General features: G+C 42.3%; 1 protein-coding gene across 6 annotated transcripts; it reads left to right on the top strand.

Moving 5' to 3' along the window:
* Positions 1–33: 33 nt before the first annotated feature.
* LOC6043017 (CCR4-NOT transcription complex subunit 3) lies at positions 34–18,452 on the top strand. Of its 6 annotated transcripts, none has more exons than XM_038252510.1 (12): positions 34–788; positions 8,373–8,485; positions 8,556–8,690; positions 8,761–9,214; positions 9,283–9,515; positions 9,575–9,908; positions 9,981–10,416; positions 10,483–10,550; positions 10,617–11,110; positions 11,176–11,286; positions 16,230–16,439; positions 16,507–18,452. In XM_038252510.1, the coding sequence occupies exons 1-12, from the start codon at positions 764–766 to the stop codon at positions 16,603–16,605; spliced, it is 2,712 nt and encodes a 903-aa protein (XP_038108438.1). In that variant the 5' UTR covers positions 34–763; the 3' UTR covers positions 16,606–18,452. The 6 variants fall into 6 exon arrangements, with proteins under 6 accessions (XP_038108438.1, XP_038108437.1, XP_038108439.1 ...); XM_038252509.1 differs by having other exon boundaries at positions 10,480–10,550; XM_038252511.1 differs by having other exon boundaries at positions 8,373–8,470; positions 10,483–11,110.
* The last annotated feature ends 1,287 nt before the right edge of the window (positions 18,453–19,739 follow it).

Raw genomic sequence — 19,739 nt, 5'->3', positions numbered from 1 at the left:
AGTGTGCGTGAGATCGGGCTTAGATAACTCTATTGCAAGAGAGTCTGCGAGCAAAAAGAAAAAAAAACGCATTTTCGTTCGCTTTTCCCCGGTCGCGTTCCAGATTTCGTGAGCGGTCCTCCGGTGAATGTGAGGCCATCGCGCGCGTGTGTCCACCCATCTCGAGTCTAGTCCCCTGCCGGAGGTGGCCACTGCCACAGAGAAGCAGGCCAATAAGCGCCCCGAGGTGAAAGAAAGAGGCAGCGGAGGAGGACGAAAAATTTGCTCTCCACACACACGGCCATCTTGAAAGTTGTTCCCCTCTTCGTCGTCGTCGCCTACTCTGCTGTCGCGCAAGTTTGACGGTCGGAACGGAACGACGGATTTGCGGGTTGAAGCGACGGAGTAGCAAGAGAGAAGGCGGAGTTGCGCCAGCCTGGGGGTTTTGTTGGTGGAGAAGAACGCGGGATTGAGCCAAGAAGGCGCTTGAACGGGATTGCACGACCCGTGTGTCCGCGGGAGTGACCCGGTTTGTTCCCGTTTTTCTCGTTCTCTTTGTTGAGCAGCAGCAGCTGCAGCTTTGTTGGAACTGCTGGAATTAGAGAGAGAGAAAGAGCAGTGAAATCTACCCTGCCAAGGATTGCCTTGAAAGAACCGGAGAAGCAGGTGCCTTGAACCGCCGCTGAACAGCGCGAGTCAACCCGGAGCAGTTCCTGGCAGGTTTCCACCCCCCTGTGTATGTCCAGATTATGCCGGAGCTCCGCGACCCAATGTCTACATAGCCATGGCTGCGACGCGAAAGTTGCAAGGTGAGCAGAGAATCTACGACCTGGCCACACGGTTCCGGCCACTTGACAGAGAAAAAAAAAGATCAGAAATTTGACAGGGGGAGGAAAATCGAATCGATTCGCGAAATCATCCAGCGGGAGGATGATTATTATTCAATTATTCTTTGCCGAGCAAATTCTTGGCCGTTTTCTTTTTGGGACCGTTCTCTTGAGCTGTGTATTTTTTTTTGTTCTGTGTGTGTCGCGCGAAATCGGCTGCTGCTTTTAGTAGCTGCTGCTAGAGAGGGCAGAAGAGTGGGTTGCCTCCCGTTGGAGAGAAGGGATAAAAACGGTGGTGGTAAAAATTCTTCTTTGGTTTAATTTGCTGCTCTTGCTGCTGTTGTTGCTGCCAGATTTGGCTCGCTGGGTGTGTGTGGAAAAGGCAGCAGTTCGGGAAACGGGAAAAACGGAAAATTCTCGTTTGCTAAAAGTGCGCTCTAAATGTTACGAGGGAAATGATTTGGACCGATGATGCGGAACGTCGCGCGGATTGTTCCTAGGTGGGGGTGAACGGACGGAAGTGCGCGAATAATAAATCGGTAGCACAGAATTGCAGCAGTTTGATTGATTTTGGGAAGTTGGCAACTAATAAAAGTTGAGATATGAATCATATTCCTATTTGAAAAGTATAGGGGAAATTCTCGTATCTTTGGCAGGTTAAGCTCTCGCTCCTAACTCCATCCAATTTGCTGATTTTCACTATTTAAACAACTAATTTTGCAAAACTTTTGGTAGAAACTTGCTTGCTCACTTCTTATTGAGCTATTTATCACTCGATTTCAGTTGAAAACGCTTTTATTTAGCTTTAATTGCATGTCAAAGTTCTGACCTGCCAACATTAGAGGCACGCTGGAATTAGATGCTGTTCCCCTATGTAACTTTTTGTGTGGTGCTTATTTTTGCCGGCAATCTCTTGCCAATCTTTGACTGGTATTATTTTATTCCAGTATTTAATCTGTGCATTATTATTAATTTTTCTAGTTTTGTTTAGTTCTACATTGTATACTGCCGTTCTACGCATAATTGTCCCATGTTCAAAAAAGTGCAACTGAGAAAAACGCGATTGAAATTTTTCGACCGATTTCTGTGTTTCTACGCATAATTGTCCCGTGGGTTCCTATTCACCCTATGTGTCCCTAATCGCCCCATTTAGCAGTTTATCACCCTTTTTTGTGATCCTCTTGCTATACAACAGGTAAACAAGGCATAATGCTTAGTAAAACTAATGATTCCGTGTAAGAAAATACTTGGTGGGACAATTATGCGTAGAAGTTCAACGATGGGACAAACAGACTTGGTGTTGTTTTTGATGAGTTTCCGAACAAAGCACCAGATTTTATGTGTTTTTCTTAAAGTACACATCAGACTAAACTTAAAAATGGCATAAAGTCAAAATCGTCAAAAACTGACATGGGACAATTATGCCTAGAACGGCAGTACAGTATGTAAAAAAAGTATTTACACCCCTTGAGCACAATGCACATTTTGTGATGAAACATGTTAACAATTTAAAGTTTGACAGTAGGTACTAACATTTTGCTATAAAAAGCTCATAAAAAGATGATTTCCATAAAAAGTTATATAACAAATACTATTTCAGAAATCAAAAAAGGTGCAAAAAAAGTTTGTACACCATTCGAAAAATTAACATAAATAAAGTTATTTTTTGACAAATCACCATAAATCCAGTCTCCCAACTAAAAATAGGCATCTTTGATTGATTAAAAAATAATTTGGATTGAATATAAAGTTTACTAACTTCTTAGTTTAAAAGTTTATAAAACTCTGGAAATTCTATATAAAACTTATTTAAACTAAATTTTGCAAACTTTTAATTTAACTAAATGTGAATATATTATCATAGAATTGCTAAATAAACATTTTGGAGTAGGTATAACATCGTGTTGGGGGTCTTTGTATCCATTGAATAGATTTATCGTTGGAATTTCGTACTAACCCGGAATTACGTCGTCGCGAAATCCGCCGGCATCCGTAACGGTCCACGATTTACAAGTCAATCTATGTGGCATCTGAAAGGGCATAAAATTTCCGATCTTTTGATACCCAAACATCTAGGTTTTCTTTAAAACCCACGTTTTTAAATACCTGAGCAAAAAGTAAGTTTGATCCACGAGAACAAAAATAACAAAATTCCATACATTTTTGGCAGGTTGCTCAAACGTAACCATAAAAACGTTTTTACCACTGCACTGACTAGTTAATAAGATATTTTTTATGATGATAATATTTTATTGAAACATAAAAAATATAACAAACAACGAAATTCATGAAAATCATTCTAAAGCATTAATTACAAAACTCAGTAGGCAGTGCCCACCATGTGAAAAGTAATTAAATTAAGAAATTTTGTAGAAAGGCACTATTTATTTCAGAAAATTGGGCATATCTCTGCTAATATTGAACCAAAACTGATACTTTCTTATGGAGCTTGTTTAGAAAACTGTTCTCTACAATGTGATTTATTCTAAAAGGTTTTAAAATGTAATAGTATGATGTGGCAGCTCATTTCCCCGAATGACATTTCCCCGAATGCCATTTTCCCGAAAATCATTACCCCTAATTGGCCACATCCCCGAATGCCATTTCCCCGAATATCATTTCCCTTAATCGGCTATATCCCCGAATGCCATTTCCCCTAAACGGCCATTTCCCCGAATGCCATTTCCCCGAATATCATTTCCCCTAATCGGCTATATCCCCGAATGCCATTTCCCCTAAACGGCCATTTCCCCGAATGCCATTTCCCCGATGTGACACTTACGCTAATTGCCGTTTATTTAAATTAAAATTTTCCCGAATTTCATATTCCCTAATCTTTATTTTCGCTAAAGCCTTTTTCCATGACTAACAGTTCTGGAGTTTTTTTTGAAAAGGTCCTATAAACCAAATTTTCATTTTTTGCTTTTTGGGTGTTTTTGAATACCCCTGACTCAAGGCGGTTCTAAAAACACCCAAAAAGCAAAAAATTAAAATTTGGTTTATAGGTCCTTTTCAAAAAAAACTCCAGAGTTATTTTCTCTCTCAATTTTACCGAACAAACAGCTTTTTCGGGAATTCTGTTGATTAAATGTTGTAAATTGGGTAGCAAAGCCCTTTGTAAATTTTTTTTTGAGCAACGGTAAGAAACACGATTAAAAACCATTTCTGATGACGTTTTTTTATTTATGCAAAAAAAAGTTATTAACAAGACAACATTTTTTCGATGGATCAACTATGGTCCCCTTGGAACGATCTGTCAAGTAGGAGCTTTTCTGCCAAGAAGGGCCGGGAAGTGAATTTTTAAAAATTGAATTAAAAATCCATGTTAAATCCTTTGTGGTCGTTAAAAGGCTCATTGTACTTTAAAAATAAGCTTTATCATTGTGAACACTAATATCAGCTTAATTTTAGGACCCAATTACAGTCCAGACTAGATTATCCGAAGTTTCGATTATCCGAAGTTCGATTATCCGAAGTGAAATTTTTCCGAGGCCTTCGGATAATCGAGTTGTTGTGTGTTCAAGAACCCAAAAATCGAACAAATAGGTTCAGGCTGGTACAAATTTTATTTAAAGTTTTTGTTGATTATACTTTTCGCCAAATCCAAAACTAGCAATGTGAATAAAATGATCAGTGTGAACGGGGTTCTGTACTACGAAAATCGCACGTTATGTTTTCTGAATCATAAAAAATAACAAAACTTCTATTGCATTATTATTATCATGTCTATAAGTAAAAAGTATTTGGTTTGAGAATATATAACAAAAAGTCTGTAACAATATTCATTGTATATGAATGAATAGTACCAATCCTTTCAACACTCTTCCCCCCCTAAAATGCTACGTCTGTTCTGAGTGAATTCAAAAAGAAAGTTGATCATTCAAGGTCAATACGAACCTTTCAAGAAATATTGTATGTGGTTTGATGTGATAAAAATTGCCATCATTTTTTTTCTTATAATATGCTATTTCCCCGAACGCGGTCAAGCGGAAATGGCATTCAGGAAATGACTATTCAGGGATATGACTAATCGGGTAAGTGGCATTCGGGATTGTGGCCTATTCGGGAAAATGACTTTCGGGGATGTGGACGATTAGGGGAAATGGGAAATTCGGGTAAATGGAATTCGGGGAAATGACTATTAGGGGAAGTGTCTTTTCAGGGAAGTGGCATTCGGGGAAATGTCCCTTCGGTAATATGGGTTTCGGGGAAATGTCATAGATTCGGGTAATAAACAGCATATTTATTAAATAATCCATGTTTTGCATTATTTAATGCTGAAATTCGTATCCGAGCAATGTGTTGCTGTATATTCATAACAAATTGTACAAAGAAAAGATTTATTTTCGGTCGTATCGGGGTTTCCAGCTTGGATTTTGGAGTAATTTCAAAGAATGCTAGACATCTGCTAAATTTGGTTCGATTTTTTTTGGTGGTGGTCAAATATGGGTCAAATAAAGGTGGTTAGAGTCCCCAAGGCATATTTATAAGAAGTTTCAACACGAATGCACCGATTTTCTGTGACTTTTTTGAACAAATATCCCATAAAATCTTCAAAAAAAAGTTGCTCTAGACCCCCCGACGAAATATTTCGGTATAGCCCGCAAAATGTCGGGAAAGAGAACTTCTTTCACGGTGCCAAATATCAGACATACCGAATTTTTTATCATTAGTTTGTTCTTTTTTGAAATTAAATATGTCTTTATTGAACTTTCTTATAATAATTACATTTCATTTACATTCTAAGTGAGCCGGGACCGTGGTGTAGAGGTAAGCGTGATTGCCTCTCACCCAGTCGGCCTGGGTTCGATCCCAGATGGTCCCGGTGGCATTTTTCGAGACGAGATTTGTCTGATCACGCCTTCCGTCGGACGGGAAGTAAATGAATTCTCTGCAACTTTTTGCCGCTGATTCAACGGCAATGGCTGCAGATTTGGAACCACTCGAACAGATCCTGCTCCAGGTGACGCCAAAGCAGGAAAATCCACGTCCGTGAAAGTTGGTGGTGTTTTGCGACGATTTGGTTGGTGCCTCGTCGTCGCTTGCTGCCGAATTTTCACAAACTCAGCTCGTTTTGGGCAGCTTCGATTCTTGGTCGAACGGTCGCCGCCGCAATTGAAGCATTTGGCTTCAATGTTCTCGTTGATTGTTTCGCAAGCTTGAGTTTTGTGCTCACCTCCGCAGGTTGCACAACGACTCTTGATGAAACAGTTCCTTCCACCATGTCCAAACTGCAAACAGTTCGAACACTGTGTCACGTCACGGTGCACTGGACGATAACGTTCCCAATTCACGATGATGTTAAAAATTGCCCGAACTGCTTTCAGCGCAGACGGCGTTGTCGATCCTTTCTCGAGATGAACCAGGTACAGTTGATCACGATACTTGATGTCCTTGTTGTGTCTCGTCATCTTGAAGACTTCGATCACGTTCAACTTAAGAGTTTTGGACTCTTCTTTCAGCACACTCACATCCATGTCATACAGGCCTCGGAGGACCTGTTTCATGGGGCGTTTACCTGGATCGTCATGGCTGTAGTATTCAATCTTTGTGTTGTTCAGGAAATCCCGAACTTAGTTGTAATCCTTTCTGGTAGGTAGCAGAATTTTGAGTCCATCAGCACACACGCGAATGGAAGCTCGTAAAGCACCAGATTTGATAAACCCGGTCAGCCACTTTCGCACCGAATCCGATGACGATGTTTTCACAAAAATGGGTGGCAACTTTTCCCGTCGTTCAAATTCTTCCTTCTCGCTCACGTCCACAGGGAGGGTAACGAACTGGTTTCCAGACGAATTTTGAGCGTCCTTGCTCAAACTGCCTGGCTTTGCAGGTAGCGCTTCGGCACTCTTTAGCTTCTTCAAATCTGCCGATCCTGCTGGTGAGGACCGCCTCTTTTTCTTGCCGTGAGGCATTTTTTGCACTTTTTAGCACTCTTTTGGTTTGTGAGGGACGCACGTCTGACTCGCTTCTCTGCTGATCACAGACTGATTAGTTTGTTCTAAAAAACACATCGTGAGTGGTCTTCTTCACTCAAGTATCGGACTAAAAATTCCTATCCACTTTTCCGTGATCTTGCCACTGGTCGTGGCCGGCGCTGTGATTGACTAGCATGATATGGACATTAGAAAGTTGCGAAGTGGTGACTCTTCATCTGTGGTCCACGGAGCAATTCTTGGAGGTCCTGGTCAATAACAGAGTACCAACTACGGGTAGACACCATTTATATTTCGACGGCAACATTTCAAAAGGCATCATGTACATTTCGACACTTTCTGAGTTATTGAATATTCTGAAAGTACTCCTAATAAGCTACCTCTCCACCAAAAATGAGCAAAAGTTACTTCAGTAAAGTCTGTTTAATAATGATTTTAAATAAAGTAACATAAACAAAATCTCTGGATCTCTCATGAACCTCGTGACGTAGAAAAAGCATCATGAAAAAGACATGTACATTTCCCGACGAAATGCTAATTATAACAAAACTTCCCCTCCACTTGCAAAAGGCGCCATGTACATTCGGCGAAGAAAAACGAATCATAACAAAGCTTCCCCTCCAATGACAGCAGGGTAATAGACGTTGGTGATTTCAAAAGAAGTTTTGTTTGTTTTTCTTAAGTATAATGAAGGAAATAATGTTTTATTGAATATGGATGATCAAGTATCAATCGTTTGTTATTATAAGAACATTTTCTTTTGCTTTTATATTAAAATGGGAATTGAAAAATGATGCTCAACATTCAAATGCGTTTTTCTCAAAACGCATGGTTTGTACATGATGCTTTTTGAAATGTTGGCGTCGATTTTTATAATTTCAAGTCACAATTTAAGTAAAATTGAAACAAAATAATTTCAAAACAATTCGGTCACTGCCCAATTTAGAGGTTTCTTAGATGGTTACACTGTTCGCTTTGTAAGCGGATGATGATGGGTTCGATTCCCTTCTGCTCCAACCTTCCATTCGATGGGGAAGAAATAAACCAATAAAACGTCGGCCCCTGCTATAAAGACAAACAACACACCAAACCAAGCCTGCTCCAATCCAAAGGTCGTCAGTTCGAATCCCGGAGTGCAAATGGCTAGCGTGTAGACAGGGGTATGGATTGCCTCACCATATTCAAGCCTTTTGACACATAGGTTCGAGTAGGAATCTTGCAATGGCCAAGACTAAGTTGTTGATCGAATTTTATCATTTGATTTAAGTAAAAACAGCCCCTATTATAATTAAATAACTTTAAATTACACATTTTTCACCTGTTTTGCTGTTGTTCAAATGTACAGCATGAATATCTGGGGATGGTTAGCAATAGGCTTTAAGCTAATGAAAATCCATTTTTCGATCTGTTTGCGTTTAATTTTGGAATAATCAATATCATACATGTTTAGATTGTTGGTTTTTCTGCCAGTCCTATTACTGCTCTTAACAATGAAAATTCCCAAGGGAAAATAAAAATAGTGCTAGAGGTCTTTAACGTTGATAAATCCAACTGTTTCGTATATTAAAAATCAAATTATTTTAAAATCCTCCATTTCTAATCAAATGATTCTCTTTTCGTTTCCTTGCAGGTGAAATCGATCGGTGTCTGAAGAAGGTCACTGAGGGTGTGGAAACGTTCGAGGACATTTGGCAAAAGGTGCACAATGCCACGAACAGTAACCAAAAGGTACGTATACAAAAGGTACATCAAAGCTCTCCAACCCTAGTGTCGGAACAACCCCTTGCACCACTAACGGCGGCCCCCCTTCTAGGAAAAGTATGAAGCCGATCTCAAGAAGGAAATCAAAAAGCTGCAGCGGCTACGCGACCAGATCAAGTCATGGATCGCGTCCGGCGAGATCAAGGACAAGAGCGCGCTGCTGGAGAATCGACGCCTCATAGAGACCGTAATTTTGAGCCACGCGAGTTTTGTCGAGTTGTACTGGATAACGTGTGTGTTTTGGTTTTTTGTTTTAGCAAATGGAACGCTTCAAGGTAGTCGAGCGGGAGACGAAAACGAAAGCGTACTCCAAGGAGGGTTTGGGGGCGGCCCAGAAGATGGACCCGGCGCAGCGGGAGAAGGAAGAGATTAGCGCGTGGTTGGCGACCTCGATCAGCTCGCTGCAGATCCAGATCGACCAGTTTGAGTGTGAGATCGAGTCGCTGATAGCGGGCAAGAAGAAGAAGCTGGATAAGGACAAGCAGGAGAAGATGGACGAGCTGAAGGGGAAGCTGGAGAGGCACAAGTTCCACGTGACGAAGCTGGAGACGTTGCTGCGGATGCTGGACAACGAGAGCGTCGACGTGGACCAGATCAAGAAGATCAAGGAGGACGTCGAGTACTACATCGATTCGTCGCAGGAGCCCGACTTTGAGGAGAACGAGTACATCTACGACGATATCATCGGGCTGGATGAGGTTGAGATTTCCGGTGCGTTGCTTTGGGAATCGCTTGGAGGTTGGCTGTTGTTGCTGACGAAGTTGTTCTGTTATTCTCAGGTATTGGAGCGTCCGCCGGTACGGAAAGCAACAATAGCAACGAAACGGCAGGATCTCCGAGCAGCTTAATCTCCGGCAACAGTCCGCCCCCGTCGCCCGTCATGAACTGCAGTGCGGCGTCGACGGCGATGCACAACCACAGCGGCGGGGACCTGTCCGCCGGTTTGGTGAGTAGTATAGGCGGCGTTGCGCTACTCGACGCCGACAAGCGGCCCAAGGATGTCAAGATTACGGTGAGTTGAAAGAGTTGCGCTTTTTTAGTTGTTGTCTGACGTGTGTTTTTCGCTCGCAGCCAATAAAACCGACTGCGATCCGGGCAACGAGTGGCAGCAAGATGGACCTCAGCTTAACGACGGCAGCGATCGTCGGCGGCACGGCGGTGAGTCTCGGTGCGGGCACCAACAATGCCAATGCCAGCAGCAACAACAATACGTCCATCGGTGGCAAGCCGGGCCTGATCAGCTCGACGCCCAGCAAGCTCCACACGAACGCGGCTGCGATCGTGGCAGGAGCGGGCGTGATCGTACCCAACAGTAGCGGTATCGTGGCACCCCAGCAGCCGCCCGGTGTCATCGTCCAGCCCCTTATCGGTCCGGCGTTCGCGGCCGTCGCGAAGCAGCATCCTAGTAAGGGCGATTGCCGGGAGTTGATTGGAATTCGAGGATTAACTCTCTCTCACCTTCTTCTTCTTCTTCCAGAAAACGGTTCCCTGCACCAGTCCAGCGTGTCCGGCTCGTCGACGACGTCCTCGACGGCGTCCAGTGCTAGCCAGCCGCCGTCGGGTGCCGCCGCCGTGGCACCGAACGCGTCCGGCGCCACCGTCAGCAACCTCAGTCAGATTGTGAACGCATCTCAACCTACGCTTAGCCAGCAGTTGCAGCAGCAGCAAGCGCAACAGCAGCAGACCTCTCTCGCGTCCAGTTTGTTGACGAACGCGGCCGCCGTGGTAGCCGGTTCGACACCAACGTCGCAGCAGCAAGTCGCGAGCGGCCCCAATTCCATACCTCTGCCACACGGAGGCGCTCTCTCGTCAGCGTCGGCCGGAATCGAAAACAACCACGTCATGACGAGCTCGGCCGCGTCCTCCACGATCAACAACTGCGTTTCGCCCAGCAACTCGGCGGTCAGCAGCAGGTTAGTGTTGTTAGCGCAAGTTGCTCGACCTCCCGATATTCTAAAGCTGTTCTCTCCCCAAAGTAGAGCGTCGCCAAGCTTAATGTCCCCGCCACAACAGCAGCAGCAGCTGCTGAACGGTCCAGCAATACTCGGTAAGAATGCCGTACCCCATCTGCATATCGCAGACACTCACCCGATGTCTACATTGAAAACCATAGCCCAGGAAGTGATAAACCGAACCGGTGGTGGTTTGGAAGCTGGTCAATCGCCAGCGACCGGCGCACTGCTCCAGCAACAGCCCTCGCAAGCCGGCGGCCAGCAGCAGCAACCTCCGACGGCACAGCAACAGCCACAGCCCCAACCAGATACGAGACAACCGGGCGCTGGTCAACAGCAACAGCAGCAGCAGCAACCTCCGCCGTTCTCCCTCGTGGACCCTGCGACGGCGGCGGCCGCAGCCGCCAACAGTGCAAACTCTCTGATACCAACGTCGTCATCTACTGCCATCAGCAACGGGCCGAACGCGATCAATATCAACACCAGCACTAGTATTGTGGCGAACCCGGCGGCCAACAACAACCCGAACGTGCTGTCGAGCGCCGGCGTCGTCCCCGGCATGAAGACGGCCGGCACGAACGAAGCGCACATACCGCCCCTGCTGGGCGTGGCACCGCTCGGGCCGTCGCCACTGCAGAAGGAACACCAGATACAAGTGAGTGAAGCAAAGTTGTTTTGACTGTTGATGTTTTGTAACTGGGAATTGTTTTCTTTCGCCAGTTCCAAATGATGGAAGCCGCGTATTACCACTTGCCAACGCCAAGTGACTCGGAACGGTTACGGACGTACCTGCAGCGGCAGCCCGTACCGACGCCACAGCATTATCCACAGGTGAGTTGGATCAAGCATCGAGCAATACTCCATTTCCCAAACACATACGTGAATTTATTGTACCTAGAGAAACCAACAGTCCCAGTTGTAGGGGCTGCAGCCGACTGGTGGTTCTAATAATTGCCCGCTATGATAAACACGTTATTGTCCCCGCCGTTGTTGTAACTGCGATCTCTTTGGCCATTTTTCCCAGGTTGTTGGCTTTAGCTAGCTGAATTGAGTTCATGTAGGCCAGCAGTTTCTTCCTAAGTGGTCCCTTCTTCCCTTTCCTATAACTTTTCAAATTTGTGGAAACGGTCAATTTTTCGATTTCAATTGTTGTACGGTGGAGGCGCAACTCACCAAACGGGACCCTACGTTGTGTAATTTTAAGCGGAGAATTAGGTACAGGCGCAACGTCGGCGATGCCGTGGGCTACGTTGTGTTGTTGATCCTGGTCACGGCACCCCGCGGATTGTCCCAGTCAACTCGAGCGGCAGATTTCGGTGCACAAATAAAACAAAAGGTTTTGTAAGGATCGCTCGATCTAGGCGGTGGTCGCGGAAGAAAATTGAAACGAAGAACACAGGAGATCAAGAATTTTAGGGTGGTACAGAACAACCATGTTGGTCGCAACATATGGAGTTCTTATATCATTGGCCGTTCTTAGTCTTCTAAATACTTGAAGCTCACGTCGGTGTTGGGGAAGTGCATGTTCTGGTTGGAAATTCAAGAGTTAACCACAACGTCACAATATGTCGAGCAAATGCGCAAAATTGCCCCACCCTGTGCACAAACTAGTGGTCTGGAGTTGTGCCTTCCTTACCTTACTCAGGACCAAAATCTGAGAAATTGTCTGTGTGTGTTAGGGTGGTCCAAATCCGGACTTTTTTGGGGCTACCCCCTGAAATCAAAGATTGACCCATCACTAGGCTAAATTCCAAATTTGAGCTCATTCTGACCACGGAAACCACTTCCTCCAATCGCTTAAAGTTTGTATGGGGAAAATCGTCAAAATGTATGGAGAAAAGCAACTGTTTTACTTGTTTACCTGTGGAAGGCGCCATAATTATCCGATTCTTACCATTTCTCAAATGTAAAACCTTCATTAAATTTAGAACAACTTTCCCGAAGACACCATGTTTTTAGGATTTTTTCCCGCTAAGTTATTAGCGCCCAAAACTGACCCTTTTTGCGCGGCCAGCTGTAAGGGGCTACCTAACAACGATGTTTATTTCCAATTCGTACACGCACGTGCTCTCTCTCAGGTTCAAACTCTCTCACGAGCTTGCTCGCCTGCCTGCCTGCCTGTTTACCAACAAGCGCGCGATGTTTCTCTGCTTGGACTTTTGTCGTCGTCGTCGTTTTCGTTTGCTATCCGCTGCGCTGCGTTCTTGACATGTTTATTATAATTTTCAACTAAAATAGCAGGATTCTTTTGAGATATATTTAGCATATAAATTCTTAAATTATGACAAAAATAAAAAAACTGCGCTGAAAAAAATAGTTTAAAGAAAGCTTAGGCTCGATTAAAAAATTACAGCAAATGTCATGAGAACAGGGTTTGTTTGTTTTTCCAAGCATTACACGCAGTTTTTCGTATATGCTAAAAAAACATGATAATGATTCAATTATTTAAAAAAAAATAATAATATAAATGTTGTTCCTTTAGGTAGTTTGCTTTAACAAAAATATACTTAGTACAAATCAAGGCAATTTTACAATTATTGCTGCAAATTTTCATTCATACTCTCTAAAATTATTTTTTGATTCTTTCGGGAAATTTCTTTCTGTGTTCCTAGACACCCTGCAACAAATATTGCAACTGTTTATCATTTTTTGTCAGTTTACCTGTAAATTTTTCGATTCAGGAAACATCTCTTTCTGCACAATCGTTAACTACCTTCAGATCTTGCAGTTGCGGCCTTCCTTTAAGATACTCATTTGGATTCAGTTTAAAAAATCTAAAGAAAATTCCTTCATTTTTTATCTAAAAAAACTGCATGGTATTTCTTGTAACAAAAGCAGATAAATTAAAATCCAAAACTTTTGCAATTAGGTTTGGATCAGAACAGATGACGATTCATGGATGAACTAATTCATCAAATTTGTACTCTTTCTCACGCTCTTATAATATGATATCTTTTGTTGATCACATATTACATTTAATTTTATATCTCAAAAACAAACCTGGTATTTTAGTTCAACATTATAATAAACATGTCAAGAACGCAGCGCAGCGGATAGCAAACGAAAACGACGACGACGACAAAAGTCCAAGCAGAGAAACAGCGCGCTTGTTGGTAAACAGGCAGGCAGGCAGGCGAGCAAGCTCGTGAGAGAGTTTGAACCTGAGAGAGAGCAAGTGCGTGTACGAATTGGAAATAAACATCGTTGTTAGGTAGCCCCTTACAGCTGGCCGCGCAAAAAGGGTCAGTTTTGGGCGCTAATAACTTAGCGGGAAAAAATCCTAAAAACATGGTGTCTTCGGGAAAGTTGTTCTAAATTTAATGAAGGTTCTACATTTGAGAAATGGTAAGAATCGGATAATTATGGCGCCTTCCACAGGTAAACAAGTAAAACAGTTGCTTTTCTCCATACATTTTGATGATTTTTCCCATACAAACTTTAAGCGATTGGAGGGAGGGCTTCCCGTGGTCAGAATGAGCTCAAATTTGGAATTTAGCCTAGTGATGGGTCAATCTTTGATTTCAGGGGGTAGCCCCAAAAAAGTCCGGATTTGGACCACCCTAGTGTGTGTGGTAGGATGCCGATTACAAAATAGTCACTTGGTTATTTCGACACTGGCTTAATAGATTTTGTCAGTTTTGGACTCACTCATTCATTGAAAATTATAAAGTTTAGTTAGGTGCTTCAAAAGTTATGCTAAAAAATGGTTTTGACTGAAGTTCGAAAGATCGTACGAAGGTGGTTTTGTTAGAAAATCCGACAGAAGCGATAACCACTTAAGTGTTATTTATACATTTTTTTAGGGAGGATCTCAGATATTCTAATGAAAACATGATATTTTGATGAAATCGTGTGACCCTTGATGAAAGATAACTGAAAGTGTTGTTTATACACCTTTTAGAGGCCGGGTCTCAAATATTTTGATATAAACGTTGTCCGGATCTATTATACAACCCATCAATAGATGGGTAATCAAAAGACCTTTCCAATGCGTCCAAAACATTGAAGATCTGACAACCCTATCAAAAGTTATAAGCACTTAAGGGTAAATTCAACATTTATCAGAGGCTTTTTCCGGATTTAAGATATTTCAGATTTTTTTTTTCCGAATTTATCATGCGAACTATCGTTGGATAGGTTATCAAAATACCTCACCGATGAGCCAAAAAGAATGATGATCTGAAAACCCTGTCGAAAGAAATTAGTATCAAAAAATCAAACCATCCACATTAACGACCCCCGGGTCTTTTGTGGTCTCTATTGCAAGTTTCTGCTCGAACCTAGGAGTCCGAAGACTTGAATGGGGAGAGCACCCAAACCTCTTTTACTCCAAGGAACCTTCCACCCCAGTGTTTGAACTGACGACCTTTGGATTGTGAGTCCAACCGCCGCCAGCGATTCCACCGGAGTAGGCTTGGTTTGGTGTGTTGTTTGTACTTATGGCATGGAGACGACTCCTACACCTGGAATGACTTGACGGCCTAACAACCAAGGCCGGGACCGACATTTTACTTCCTCATCCGATGGAAGGTTGCAGCAGATGGGAATCGAACCCAGAATCATACGCTTACAAAGCGGACAGCGTAACCATTCGGCCACGCACTGCCAATTAGTAATGAAGTTTAAAATGATGCAATTCTGAATGAAGATATTCACTATATGAATGTGAGGAAGGCAGCAACCACCTAAAGGTGGAATAAGTAACATTTTTGAAGGTTCAATAAACCAAATTTTTATTATTTTGCTTTCTGGGTGTTAGATTTATTAGATTTATTGGACCTTTAAAAAAACTCAAGAAGTAGCAAAATCGTGTTTCCCAAACACAGACGTGAGTTTTAAGTAGGCCTTTAACAAAGATTTACAAATGATCTTCCAGCAGTTTCGCCTGACGATCACATCTGCGAGTTTTCCTAACCTAAGGGCTAGTGATAAAATTCTTGCCTGTAAATTCGAAGATTATATCCTACGCTGTGACATAATCAGTCGATGTTTCGTTCCACAGATAGCATTCGGGATGTGTGTTTCTCGAATGAAGTTCTAACGATGCAAATCTTCTGGCGTCATAGTTTTCTCAAGCAAATTCCAGCATAGTTTTCTCCGAAAATATTCAGCACAGTTTGTTTACGAACAATGTTTCGATGTCCTTTCATCCAATGTTATGCTATTTCCGCTATGGACACCCTTGTTGGATTCCTACAGTTGTATCAGGTGTAAGGACGCTTCGCATAGACGCTCTTGCCGCCATCCATTGTATTATTTCTGCAATTGTGCTCCGAAAATGAAACGGTACGGTTACACGCCTTGGTTTGGTCTCCTCCGTTGTAACTCCATCTTTTTAGGCAGTCTTCCTGCATTTTTTTCGCTTTTGGTCTGGATTTCATAGATCGATGGCTCTGATGTTGTGGTAACTGGTCGTTTTTCTTGTAAAAATGGGCAGAGCTTATATCCACAGTGTGATAAGCTTTTACAATGCCATAAAAAAATTCAGGTGGTTTGTTCAGTCGTTTGAGCGGTTAAGCTGGGAAATTGGTTTTTGACCTTCAATAGTTAAAATCATACCATTTCGATTAGTTTGAAGTTTAAAACTTGACACACTGTTATCGGATCAACTGTTACCCTTGGTTGTTGAAATCGAACTCATTGGCGAAGCCTACTGCGATGAATAACAATATGAAACACTTTTACTTGTTTTAGCGCACATGGTGTTGATTATTCAATTTGATGGATTGCTAGACTACTAAATTTAGTAACAAATCTTCTTCATCCCCCAACAGCAACAACTTCCACATTCTGACACGGTAGAGTTTTTCCAACGCCTCTCGCCGGAGACGCTGTTCTTTGTGTTTTACTACATGGAGGGCACCAAGGCGCAATACCTGGCGGCGAAGGCTCTCAAGAAGCAGAGCTGGCGATTTCACACCAAGTACATGATGTGGTTCCAGCGCCACGAAGAGCCGAAAATCATCAACGAAGAGTTCGAGCAGGTACGGGTGTTTAGCGGACGTTTTTGTTTAAAATTTCTTATTTAATTTTTGTGTTTTATTTTTGCAGGGAACCTACATCTACTTTGACTATGAAAAGTGGGGCCAGCGAAAGAAGGAAGGATTCACTTTTGAATACAAGTACTTAGAAGACAGGGACCTGAATTGATCTACGATGATTATGGAAGTTCTTTTTTAAAAAAATATTATTAAAAAAAAATGGAAAAAACTGTTCAATAAAAATCGGAAAATATACTGAAAGCATATTTGAAACCAACAACAACAATGCGATCAAATTGAAGTCCAAGAAAGAGAGAGAGGAGGAGAATCGAAATCGTACTACTGAAACAGGCCAGTGTTCCGTCACCAATCCCACACACACACACAAACAACCGGGCCGTCAAGCAACCAAACGTTGATCACGTTCAGAGAAGACCCCTTCGTCGTTCCTTCCCCCTGTTGAGAGCAAGCAACAGAATCGTGCTGATGTTGACAAAAAATGGAAATGTTTGTTTTCTGTATCAGAGAGAAATAGAAAGTGAGAGTGGAAAGTCTTGGTTAAAATCACACCATCACACAAACACACACACACATACAGAGAGAGAAAACAAAAATCACCCACGTTTAACCACTTTCAACCTGCCAGTTGATTGGTGTAATCTCGAATTCAGATCCGCGTCATCGTGACCTGCCGCCCTGCGTTCTGGCTCATGTAAAATTGTCAAGTTTTTTTTTCTTCTTTCTTTCGTCCGTTTCGTCTGTGTTATTCCCTATTGTTCTGTTCGTACGCGTACTGCCACCATCATCATCGCCAGGAAACGGGTCGCAAATTGTTTCGGTTTGGCTGTCTCTGTTGTCACGAGATTTGCAGTGTTGAAAAAAAAAACAGCGGGACTTGTTTTGGAATATCATGTTTGCCAGGTTAAATGTTATTATCGGAATCTTCTTTTAAACACGACAGAAATGCAGTTAGAGAAAAATAAAAACGCTTAAATGAGGCATGTGTAAAATATTCTAGCCATAGACAGAACCAGAAGCAAACTTGTATGATAAACATCACTAAAGCAGAGCAAAAGTTAAGAAATTCCCTTCAATTTGCAGTTTGTAAAGCTGAGAACATCTTTTAGCGTGTAAAGTGTGTCATCTAGTTATGTGCTTAGAGACAAGCATGGTTTTTTGCGGGAGTTGTGTCGGACAAATAAAAGAAGAAAAACGAATTAAAAAATCCACAAAAAGTAAGCTATTTTCTTCATCCAAGTCGAGAGTCATCTTCATACAACGTAGAGAAAAGCACTAGAAAGAGGCATTCACACACACAAACACACATCTACCACCTAGAACCACCTGTAGAGAGGAAAAACGCTGAAAACCCCTGTTCAAACGTTATTACAACAACCGTGTTTTTGCGAACAATATAAAAGTAGAGAAAAATCAAACAAGTGAAGTAGAGCTGTTCTTTTTACTCCAGGAAAGAAATTGCTCCTTCCGCGCAAGCCCAGAACAACCCGCGACGCGTCATCGGACTAGAGGAAGAGAGAACAATCGCAGTAGGCCAAGAAGTAGCTGTGCCCGTCGTCGTCGTACGTCAGATAAAGAAAAACAATAGTCTAAAGAAAAGTGAAAACAAAACGAAGAAACGAGAGAAAACCCAGAAAACATGAAACAAATAAGAAATGAGAAAAATGAAACTGCATTAAAATGTGATTTATAAATATAGATAAAATAAAAACAAAATACACTTATATATTGAAAAACAAACAAACAAAAAAAAAACTCACAAGTATTTGTTAATATTTTTCTTGGAAACTAACTTAACAAAAGCGTAATTTAAAGAAAAGAAAAGAAAAAAATGCAAAAACAAAAAAAAACTGAATTCAACCACGGTGCGAGCAGCAGTGAAAACTCATGTAGTCAATAGTGTGGAGACTAAGCGCGGCAGCAGCAGCAGCAGCCAGCAAAACGACGAGAGTGTATGCGGTGAAGTTTTAATAAAAATCGAATCATTATCACACCAAAGTTTTGTGTTGTTCAGATTTAGAGTCCCCCCACTCCCGAAAGAAAGGTGGCGAATCGAATGGAAAAATTGGTTAGTTCACCTTGCTCGGTTTTCTTCAGTCTTCGATTGGAATGGGTCGCCAAAAGACTTGGCGCGTTTGTTTTTTTTTATGGCGCTTGCGAATTATTTACATGTTTCGGGATTATTTTTCAAGTTCCAAGTGACTAACTAATGTTCAAAAGAACATGTTGCCGGTAGTTGGAAGCAATTTCATATCCTGAGCGCTTTGAAAACGTTAGCGCTAGTGAAAAGATACTGATGGCGAGAGTCTGCGATTAGCAGAGCAGCGAGTCAGACGTGCGTTTCTCGTACACCAAATAAGTACTAAAAAGTACAAAAAATGCCTCACGGCATCAAAAAAAGGCGGTCCTCACCAGTAGGATCGGCAGATTTTAAGAAGTTAAAGAATGCCGATGCGCGCCTGCAAAGCCAGGCAGTTTGAGCAAGAACGCTCAAAATTCGTCTGGAAACCAGTTCGCTACCCTCCCTGTGGAAGTTGAGTTTGGACATGGTGGGAGGAACTGTTTCATCAAGAGTCGTTGTGCAACCTGCGGAGGTGAGCACAAAACTCAAGCTTGCAGCACAATCAACGAGAACATCAAAGCCAAGTGCTTCAATTGCGGCGGTGACCATTCGACCAAGAATCGGAGTTGCCCAAAACGGACTGAGTTTGTAAAAATTCGACAGCAAGCGCAGCACCAACCAAATCGTCGCAAAACACCACCAGCATACACGGACGTGGATTTTCCTGCTTTGGCGTCACCAGGAGCGGGATCTGCTCGAGTGGTTCCAAATCTGCAGCCATTGCCGTTGTATCAGCGGCAAAGAGTTGCAGTGAATACAACACCTCATGGCTTCAGTCAGCGATAGTGACCTGTTTTCACCACAAGAACTTCTGAACATTTTCATCGAGATGACAACAACACTGCTTGGTTGCAAAACTCGTACGGAACAAGTAAGAACTCTTGGAGGATTTATTTTAAAATACAGTTCGTAGTTTACTCGTTCTAATGATTTTGAATATTTCAATGAATTTACTTTTTTTTAGTTTTAAGTTGGGATTAGTTGTTAAAGTATTTTTTTTTTTCATTTTTACCCAAATATATTCGATTCAATGCAAAAATGTAAAACAATTTGAAGTAAATAAATGAATGTGAACAGTTAATAATAAAACGAAAAATATAACAAAGATTAAGAGCATTTAGCCATACCACTTAGAACAGGGGTGCTCAAAGTTTTTGGATGCC

Source organism: Culex quinquefasciatus, chromosome 2 (genome assembly GCF_015732765.1).
Source record: "Culex quinquefasciatus strain JHB chromosome 2, VPISU_Cqui_1.0_pri_paternal, whole genome shotgun sequence".
Classification (NCBI taxonomy): domain Eukaryota; kingdom Metazoa; phylum Arthropoda; class Insecta; order Diptera; family Culicidae; genus Culex; species Culex quinquefasciatus.
The sequence above is the reverse complement of the archived record's forward strand: the minus strand, read 5'-3'. Positions and strand labels throughout refer to the sequence as shown.